Here is a 10,000-nt window from a genome sequence, read left to right on the forward strand (position 1 = left end):
TAACTGTGCTCTTCTAACTGTTCTTCTTATTGTTCTTTTAACTGTGCTCTACTAACTGTGCTCTACTAACTGTGCTCTACTAACTGTGCTCTTCTAACTGTGCTCTTTTTACTGTGCTCTACTAACTGTGCTCTACTAACTGCGCTCTTCTTACTGTTCTTCTAACTGCGCTCTACTAACTGTGCTCTTCTTACTGTTTTTCTAACTGCGCTCTTCTTACTGTTCTTCTAACTGCGCTCTACTAACTGTGCTCTTCTTACTGTTCTTTTAACTGTGCTCTACTAACTGTGCTCTACTAACTGTGCTCTTCTAACTGCGCTCTTCTTACTGTTCTTCTAACTGCGCTTTTCTAACTGTGCTCTACTAACTGTGCTCTTTTTACTGTGCTCTAATAACTATGTTCTTTCTGTGTTATTATTGGAGTCCTGTAGTGCACACGGACCAGTTCACACCCCGGATACTAGCCCAATATTCAGTTCTTCTATTACGTGTTCCATATTACGTGTTACATGATCCATCACTAGAGTAACTGTATTACTGCTTACCTGCTGTTTGTGAAATATTGAGAAATAGCCGACCCTTTCTTTGAGAGTATGAGTTGCTTAGAGCAGAACCTCAAAGGGAAGTATCACCACATAGTGAAACTATTAAATATGCTTGGGGTCTGTGATTGCTTTCTAACAATGAGCTGTGCACACCACTGCATGTTCACACGTGAACAGGTTAAGAGATAAGAGTAAGATCATTACTTTAGTGATGGGTTATGAGTGTCAAAATGTGACACTAGGGAGCACTGCATACTGTGCTAATATTTGGTCGAACTATTGATACAACTATAACACACCAGAGAAGCCATCTGAACAGTGACCATTTTTAAGCCCCAGTTTAATTGTGACAAAATTTCATGATGAATGGACCAATAGAGAAGTTGGCTTTTTGGAGATATTGGGTTTTGGCTTGACAGCTACAATATGCTGACTGTATTTGATTGAATGGACCCCCTAAACTTCCAATTAATCCTTTCAATTACTGACTTTATGTTCGGTAACTACTACGGAACATATAGTATAAGTAAGGTAATATAAGTAATATTAGAATTAGTGTGGTTCTTATGAGTTTAAGTGGTTAAATCATTTTTTTTATCAATTAAAAAATAATTAATTTCAGGCGTTAATACATTTATAATTTAATTAATGATTGTAATGGTGTGTTTTTCAAAAGTTTGAGGGAAAACTTAATCTATGAGTTGTGAAATTTCTATGCTAATCTTAGCTCGAGCTGATTGGCGTCTGACTACGGCGAGTGCAAACTAAGGTTTTTTCCCCTCTTTGTGGGTGTGGCAAATCTTTTAAAGGTTCTAGAAAGTTCTTTACCAATTTAAAGGTTCTTCCCACTCACACATCAAGCACCTTTAATTTTAAGAATGTGGCCAGTGGATATATATTGACGGTAAATGGCTTCATGCTAATGTGAACACTATTTTCACTTCAATATCTTAAAGAGTTTGTGCTGAATCAGAGGATCACATGATGCTAATGTCAAACAGTCAATAAAGAATATAAAGATATCCTCAGATATTTTCAGTCCTGGGTCGTTCAGGGTCCTGTATGGGACCTGGAAGGTCCTGATTCCACTCCCAGCAGATTAGCAGCAGAAATGTCATCATTTGGAACCGGTTAAAGTTCTAGTGGTAAACAGTGGTTGTTCTTCAGTCTGGCAGGTGTGTCGCGGAGTGTGACCTTGGTGGTGGCGTACATCATGACCGTGACTGGGCTGGGCTGGCAGGAGGCGCTGGCGGCCGTGAGGGCGGTGCGGCCATGCGCTGGACCCAACTTGGGCTTTCAGAAACAGCTGGAGGAATTTGAGAGCACACAGGCCCAGGAGGTGAGGCCGAGAGATACAGCAGCACTAAAGCAAAGCATCATCAAAACTGAACTGAAACTGATATTCCCTTTATACCAGATGTGTGTGTATTTGTGTGTGTGTATATGTGTGTGTATATATATATATATATATATATATATAAATAAATTCGTGGGACAGCAGTAAATGTAAATTAAAATAATTAAAATTAAAACAGAAACAGCTTGAGAAGAAACCCCACACCTGAATACGTTTTAAATTTACACATTTCTTTTATATATATATATATGTATATAATAATAAAAGTTAGGACATACAAAAAAAAGGCCCTTTGTCTTTTTTGTAAAATATTTAAACATCTGGATGTTGGATCATTTAAATAATGCTGAGAGATGGAGGTAATATAACTAAAACAGGAATGTATTTAAAAATGTCTTAATTTGTTCATTAAATTACATATATTTCTATTAATCTACCGTAACACCGTATGCCCTACAATGTACTGAGGACAATTTAGGATTGTTGGAGACATCTCTACTCTTATAATTGTTCGGAGATCTTCCCCTAAATTCCTTACCATCCCCATACCTGTATGCATCTTCAGCCTTCTTCTCATTTTACATTATGTTCTATAGATGAATTTCAAAGACATTCCAAACATGACTGTACACATGGCTGAAGGCGTCCAAGATCTCAGCTACTAAAAAAATATTTTAGTAAAAACTCTCTTATTGCTCAGAGACATAATTATAATATACATATTTAATAAATGTACAGAATTAAAACTCATTCAGGGTTTCTTCTCAAGGTGCCCCCGTTTATTTTAATTTACATTTACTGCTGTCCCACGAATATATATATATATATATATATATGTGTGTGTGTGTGTGTGTGTGTGTATATGTGGAGCATATATATATAAATATATACCCCACACCTGAATGAGTTTTAATTCTGCACATTTATTAAATATATATATTATAATTATGTCTCTGAGCAATAAGAGAGTTTTTACTGTAGAAATTCCATATCCCATTAGAACAGATGCAAGTGAACATAAATACAGTAATAAATACAGTAATACAGTATTTTTTTGTAGCTGGGATATTGTGAGCTAGTCTGAAGAACAAAGTTTAGCTTGGTTTCAAGTTTCTCCTGGACGCCTTCAGCCAAGTGTACAGTCATGTTTGGAAAGTTATATTTCTATTGATTACAATAATAGAAATACATGTAATTTAATGTACATATTAAGACATTTTTGAAGACACTTCCTCAGATATACTGTTTGTCATATTACCTACATGTCTCAGTATTATTTAAATGGAGATCCAATGTTCAAATGTTTAAAAATTTTACAAACAAAGTTTCTTTTCTAACTTTTCACATGATTTTGTGTATATATTTATATGTGTGTAGTTTATCCCTAAACAGTTAAACTTGTAAATTTGTAGACACCAATTTATTCATATTAAAAAAGTGAGCTAATCATTTTCTTTAATTTATACGTATTTTATTTTAAGTATTTTTATACCCGTGTAATTTGTTTATAGATAACAGTGAGACAGTTTCAGTGACAGTGTCCGAACCACATAAGCAAGTCTGTTAGAGGTTACTGTAACCTTCCTCACATGGATTGAAGAGGGTGTGTGATGATTAGCCATGCTAATGCTTGGTGCACCATGCTAATTGGTATAAGTAATCTACCATCACTTGTTGACTACATTAGCCTTGTAGCTCCAGTGCAAAACTGAAGAGGTAGTCTTCAGACATTCAGCACGTCTTGACTGATCAGCTGCATTTGGGTTCAGAAGGGAAACGTGAGATTTTCACCAGACTTCATCACTTTACCTTTGCAGTCCCGTCTGAACCCAGTCTAGACTGTATCTGTGAGGCCCTCACATGAGAAATCGAGAAGCTCGGCTTTGATCTGTAACCAACATCATTTCCATAAACACTGCCGCAGTTTCACATTTACAGAAATGCTCAAAGCACCGTTCATTTTGTTTTCTTCCCGCTGATGCAGTTGCTCCGTGACTCCGTGGCAACGTTAAGCACCACATAAAGGTGAAATCAGCTCCCACATAAAGAACAGACATTCCAAAACTGGCCCGAAGCAAAGGAAAGCAAAGACACCTCAGTTTCCACCACAGCTGTTTTGCTGTTTTGAAGAGCAAGAAAGATTCTTACCCCTTTTGAAGTTGAGAGCTCGTAATTTTCTTGTTTATTATTTATATATAATTCCATCATTACCTCTGCAGTTACATGGTTTATCACCAGGTTTGGAATTTTTTTTTTCTTTCCACAAAACAAAAGAATAAATGAAATGAAATGAAATGAAATGAAATTAAAATTGTGAGTGATACAGTAAAAATTTTATATATATATATAATATATATTTATATATATTATATAAACATTGTAATCGTATTCATGGACTAAATACATCAGTAGCGACACATTCTTAAAAACTCCTCTTCAGATACTCTACTGTACCGGGTACAGTGATTTATATTATTATTATTATTATTATTATTATGATTAATAATAATAATAATAATATGAATAATATGAATAATATTTATATAATTAAACCAGTTTAAATACACTATTTGTAACTAAACTTGCAGCTGATCAGTGTTCTTTAGGCATATATAATATATAATATCCTCAATATGCTTAGAAAAGCATTTTGTCTATGACGATAAAAAATGTATCATGATACGATTAAAAATCCTCATATCGCCCAGCTCTGCTTTAAAATATTCATTATATTATATATTTATGTATAAAATATTAATTATTATATGATGGCTAAAATGATGGTAAAATGATGGCTCAGCGGTTAGAGCGTCGGGATTTCGATAACAGGGTTGGGGGTGGGTTCGATTCCCGGGCTCGACAAGCTGCCACTGTTGGGCCCTTGAGCATGGCCCTTTACCCTCTCTGCTCCCCGGGCGCTGGAGTTGGCTGCCCACCGCTCTGGGTGTGTGTGTGTGTGTGTACTCACTGCCCCTAACACGTGTGTGTGTGTGTGTGTGTGTGTGTGTGTGTGTGTGTGTGTGTGTTCACTACCAGATGGGTTAAATGCGGAGGACACATTTCGCTGTACAGTGTACACTGTACAGTGACAAATACGTGCACCTTTACCTTTAATATTTATAATATTTATAATTAAAAATTTGTCCTATTTGCTAACATTCAACCTTATTACTATTATTTTCTATTTATGAAGCTGTTCATGTTGTTCTAAAACAAAATCTAATAATAAGCTTCATCAGCATGTATTTATTACTTTCATTAATCCCATGTACACCTGACACACCTGACCTCTTCTGGGTTGAATTGGTTATTAATTGGTTATTAATTGTAAAAGTTTCATAAATGGAACTGCTATAGTATCGATGTAACATTACACATAAGTCACTGTTGGCTTTAAGTCATGGTTTGGACATAGCGGTTAATTGGTAGTACGGTACAACAAGAAAAAAGGACCCCCCCCACCTCCACCATACACCCTACAACACTAATATAGTATTTACTTTTATTCATTTTGCGAATACAGTAAAAACATTATTCAGTGCTTATAGGTGATGTTTTTAACTGGGGACTTTTTTAATTAATTTATTTATTCATTCATTCATTTAAAAAAATCAATGTTAATTCACTTCAAATTAAATAAGCACTAATGTTGTTCTTAACTATCAGTGCTTTAAAGGACAGACTTTAGATGGCCAAGACAGGCCAGATATTTTACAAATCCTGGTTATTCCATATTGTGCACTTACTGTTTCCTACTTTACATTTTTCTTTATTTTCTAGAGCTCTACTGATGTTTTACAGACGCTGACTGAAAACGGTGGCTGGTAGTTTCAGTAATGACTTACATTCATTAAATCTAAACAGTTAAAAAGATCCTGTTTCAATGGAAAACCTATCATTACCATCTCCAGGTGTCATTACCACAGAGTTTGTGTGCTGGTAATGACATAATGGTATCCATGGTAATAAAGGATAATGTGCACATTATGTAAATACATAAAAATAAAGTGAACTTTGGTAAATTACTGCTGTGACGGTAAGGAAGGGTAATGATGCTAACTAAATCGATTCTGTGATCAGGACGAGTACATGATTTAATTACTGACTTACCACACATTAAAATGCTCCCGTCAGTCTTTGTTTCCGTGGTTACGACATAAACAAGTCTTACCTTAATAAATTAATAAAAAATAATATTAAAAGAAATTACTTAGCTGTTGCGGTAATGACGGTAATGCTGTGGGCGGTAATGTATCGTTTAAAAATACGCAACATTATAAAGATATGAACCTAAATAATGTACATCTGTACCATGAAAACAGACCATAATATCTAAACCATTATACAACTCTCACTGAAACGCTCCGTTTTACCAGCGGGAGAACCAGCACTGAAGAGCCCATTCAGAACTGAGTGGAGGCTAATGCTAATGCTAACACACACAGCACATTCACCCACTATAAACCTACTGGTTATTACACACCCAACAAACACAGATATCAGTCCAGAGTGTGTGTACCACTACACACACACTCACACACATACACACACAGGAAGTGATCAGACTGCAGTGTTGTAAAGGAGCTGGGAGCTGATTGGTCAGGGAGGAGATCAGACTGGATTAGAAGATATTAAACACTATAGTCATTTTAAGTCTCGACTAAACTAAATCAGTCAGTCCAGAAAGTCTGATTATAGAATCTGATACTGAAAATAAAGGATTTTACTGAACTCATTAATCAGCAGCTCGTCTTTCTTATTACACAAACACAAAGATCGGATCGGTATCGGCCGACTCGGACACAGGACCTCGAGCCATTTACTTTCTAAGGGAGTTTTTCTAACATGGACATGAATGACCTTTCATTTCTCCTTCCAGTTCAGGGACTGGTTGAGGAGGGAGTATAAAGAATGTCCCTTCAACGATGAGCAGCACTTACGCAACCTGCTGGCCCAGAGCGCTGCCGCCAATGGGACGCTGCCTGGAGAAGTACTGGCCCAGCGCAGGACCGTGGACACATGAGGAGAACGGAGCCGAGCAGTCTGTATCCCGAAGCATTCCGTCTCGTATCGAATCTGTGTTGGCGACGACTACCCCGTGACCACCCCGTCACTTCCCGCGGGGCCGGCGTTTTGATTGGCGTCTTCATGCAATTTCGTGGCCGTGTCTCTCTCATGTTGTAGGCTAGCACTGTTCCCTAACTTATTGCCTTTCTGTAAATAGGTGATGTTGGCGTTTTTACTGAAGCGGCGTCTGATACGCATTTGTATTTCCTTGTTCTCAGGAATGGATCTTTTTAAGTCAAAGGAATAAACATGATACGCGAACGTCCTGCTCTGGGGGACTCTCTGAGCCCAATGCTTGTATTCATACCTTTTTCAAGCCAATAAAATTCAAGCCTTTACTCATGTTGGGAGGTTTTAATGGACTGAGGAGTCGTTTGTTGAGGGGGCAGTAAAACGTCCCCATACTGCACTTGTTCTGCAAATGGATTTAAAGCGTCTACACTCTTTTAAACCTTTCTACTCACTTCTGTACGCCTGTAAATGGCTCTTCACACATGCACTATATGGACAAAAGTAATGGGACACCTGCTCATCCAAGGGTATTAAGAAAGAGCTTATTCTGCTTATGTTGAGGTAGTTGTCTCTACTGTCCAGGAAAGAAGGCTTTCTACTGTTGTAAATATAAGATCCTTGAGGAACATTTGGAGGTTCTTCAAGCTGAAGCTGTGGAGGAACCTCTGAAGGTTCCTTGAAGGTTCCTCAAAGCAGCTTAGAGTTTCTAGTTGAAGAACCCCAAAAAGCTCCTTAAGGAACTTTAAACGTAAGAGTGTACTTGAAGGAGCATTGCTGTGAAGATTTGATTGCATTCAACAACAAGAGTGAGGTCAAGATGGATCAGTTGAATGCTCCCCACACCACCTCATCTCAATAGTATTAGATTGAGCACCAACATAATTTCCAGAGAACACAGAACTCAATGCTAGGGGGCTTTATACCCATCTAGCACACGCCTGGCATTATTAGGCAGCATGGAGCCTATGAGTTCATGTTGGACATCTGTTCCAGAGAGTCCTATTCTATTGGCAGCACTTCTCTACAAGGACTAGTTAAGCTGTATGTATCTGTGTGCATTTGCACATCTGTGTCAGTAATGTGGCAACTTAAAGCAGCCAGATGCATTTATTAGAAGGGGTGTCCACAAACTTTTGGACATGTGTATTTTTCTTTTATGAAAAATGGTTCTTCTACAGGATTACTCAAAGAACTCTTTGTAGCTCCATTTTTTAAGTGTTTGAAAGAAACAAAGAATGAGCAGGCGTCCCAATACTTTTGTCCATGTTGAACCTTTTTAATTGTCTATAGAGAACGATCTACAAGAGCTTTTTTTGTGCTCTTTGAGTTGGTTCTTTGAGTTAAGTCCTGGGTTTACACTGAACCACTGTTTTGACTAAAGAACCACTGAAGAATTTTTTACGGTAAGTTTCTACATCATGTAACACTGAGGTCATTCAAGGTGACATGAGACGAGTCTTTAAAAGCTAACATCTGCCTTTAGAATCAGTGCAGATTCAGCACAGCAGCACCTGATCTGACCGCTAGATAACGGAGAACTCTCAGCGCCACGTCCGGTCAACCAGGATCTGATCTGAAGGCCGTACCATGCAAACCTCAGACATCTGAGGACGAAGTTCAGTCAAAAAAAGGCTAACGTCGCTAGCTTGTAAACAGTAACCAGCTAGCATCGTGCTAGCCTGTTTATTCCGGCTGCTTTTGCAATCAGTCTTGTTCGTATTCTTAAATCTTCCCTTTGAAATAAGACTTAAACGTTTAATGAGTTTAGCTCTGTCCAATCAGGTGGCTCTATGTAAAAGCACTGCTTTGTGACATCACAAAGACAGGACATTCTAATCCATTGATCTTCTGATGTCACAAAGCAGTGCTTTTACATACAGCCACTTGTTCAGTGTTCAGCGGGTTTGCTCCGCCCCTTCTTTTTCTGAGGTTTTAAGAGTTTAGCTCTGTCCAATCAGGTGGCTCTGTGTAAAAGCACTGCTTTGTGACATCACAAAGACAGGACATTCTAAATCCATTGATCTTCTGATGTCACAAAGCAGTGTTTTTACATACAGCCACTTGTTCAGTGTTCAGCGGGTTTGCTCCGCCCCTTCTTTCTGAGGTTTTAAGAAATTACTCAGCCTGGACTGCTCTGTGAATAAGGCGCAATGCGCACCAGTCAGAACACAGCTCATTAACATATGTCAGTCTTAAAGGCACGGTATCACAACAAGCCCATTTACCTGGTTGTTTGAAAGCGGGGAATTGAAGTACCGGTCCACCTACAGGCTTTTCGGGCTTATACGGTTCTGAGGGCCTGTGACAGGGGCCCTAAAAATGCATTATTTGGGTATTTTGCCAGAATTGGTGGAGTTCTAGGGCCCAGTGTAATATCTTTTCATAGGGCCCAAAGACGCATTTGACAACCGAAACTCCGCCCCATACAACCCTCCCCATGCAGTCTGTCACTGGGACCATGATCCGTGTCTAATCACGGAGGATGACGCGCAACACCCGGAGGTCGAGTTTGAACGCAGAGCCATGCGGCTTTGCCATCAGCAGCCGGAGTCTGAAAGAGCACAACTGTCCGAGCTGCAACTTCAGATCTTCAGCACAGCACAGAAAGAGGCTGGTTGCCAAGCGAATTTGCATATTCTGTCCTACACAGCGATCCGATTTCAGCCTGACTATCCGGATAAAATCCAATCCAGATGCCAATCACATGAGGAGATCAGGTGTAAACATGGTCTAACTGACCTCAGTTCCTATGCGGAGAGATGCTGGCTGGACTGGGACGTTCCACAGTAGACCCCATTTCTACCTGGTCGCTTCATGTGACCAGTATCTGGATTGGATCCTGATTAGATTTCAGCCGGAATATGCAAATTCGCTTGATCTACGGAAGGTATTATTGGTGTTGTACTGGGAGGGGTTTCGGTAGTCGAATACGTCCTGGAGAGACGGACGTGTTTACACTCCTAAAACATGTGGCTCAAATGGGCTCACATGTGGCTCCTGAAGTGGTTTGATTGATCGG

General features: G+C 38.8%; 1 protein-coding gene across 1 annotated transcript in view; it reads left to right on the forward strand.

Annotated features, from left to right (window-relative positions):
- The window catches only part of dusp22b (dual specificity phosphatase 22b), a 28,323-nt gene extending 21,296 nt beyond the window's left edge, over positions 1-7,027 (forward strand). Inside the window, exons 6-7 of the mRNA XM_072687251.1 lie at positions 1,713-1,884; positions 6,782-7,027. Coding sequence (XP_072543352.1) covers positions 1,713-1,884; positions 6,782-6,925 — 316 coding nt within the window. The 3' untranslated portion in view covers positions 6,926-7,027. The remainder of the gene's footprint in view (positions 1-1,712; positions 1,885-6,781) is intronic.
- Positions 7,028-10,000: the final 2,973 nt, after the last annotated feature.

The sequence above is a fragment of the Salminus brasiliensis genome, chromosome 9 (assembly GCF_030463535.1).
Source record: "Salminus brasiliensis chromosome 9, fSalBra1.hap2, whole genome shotgun sequence".
NCBI lineage: Eukaryota > Metazoa > Chordata > Actinopteri > Characiformes > Bryconidae > Salminus > Salminus brasiliensis.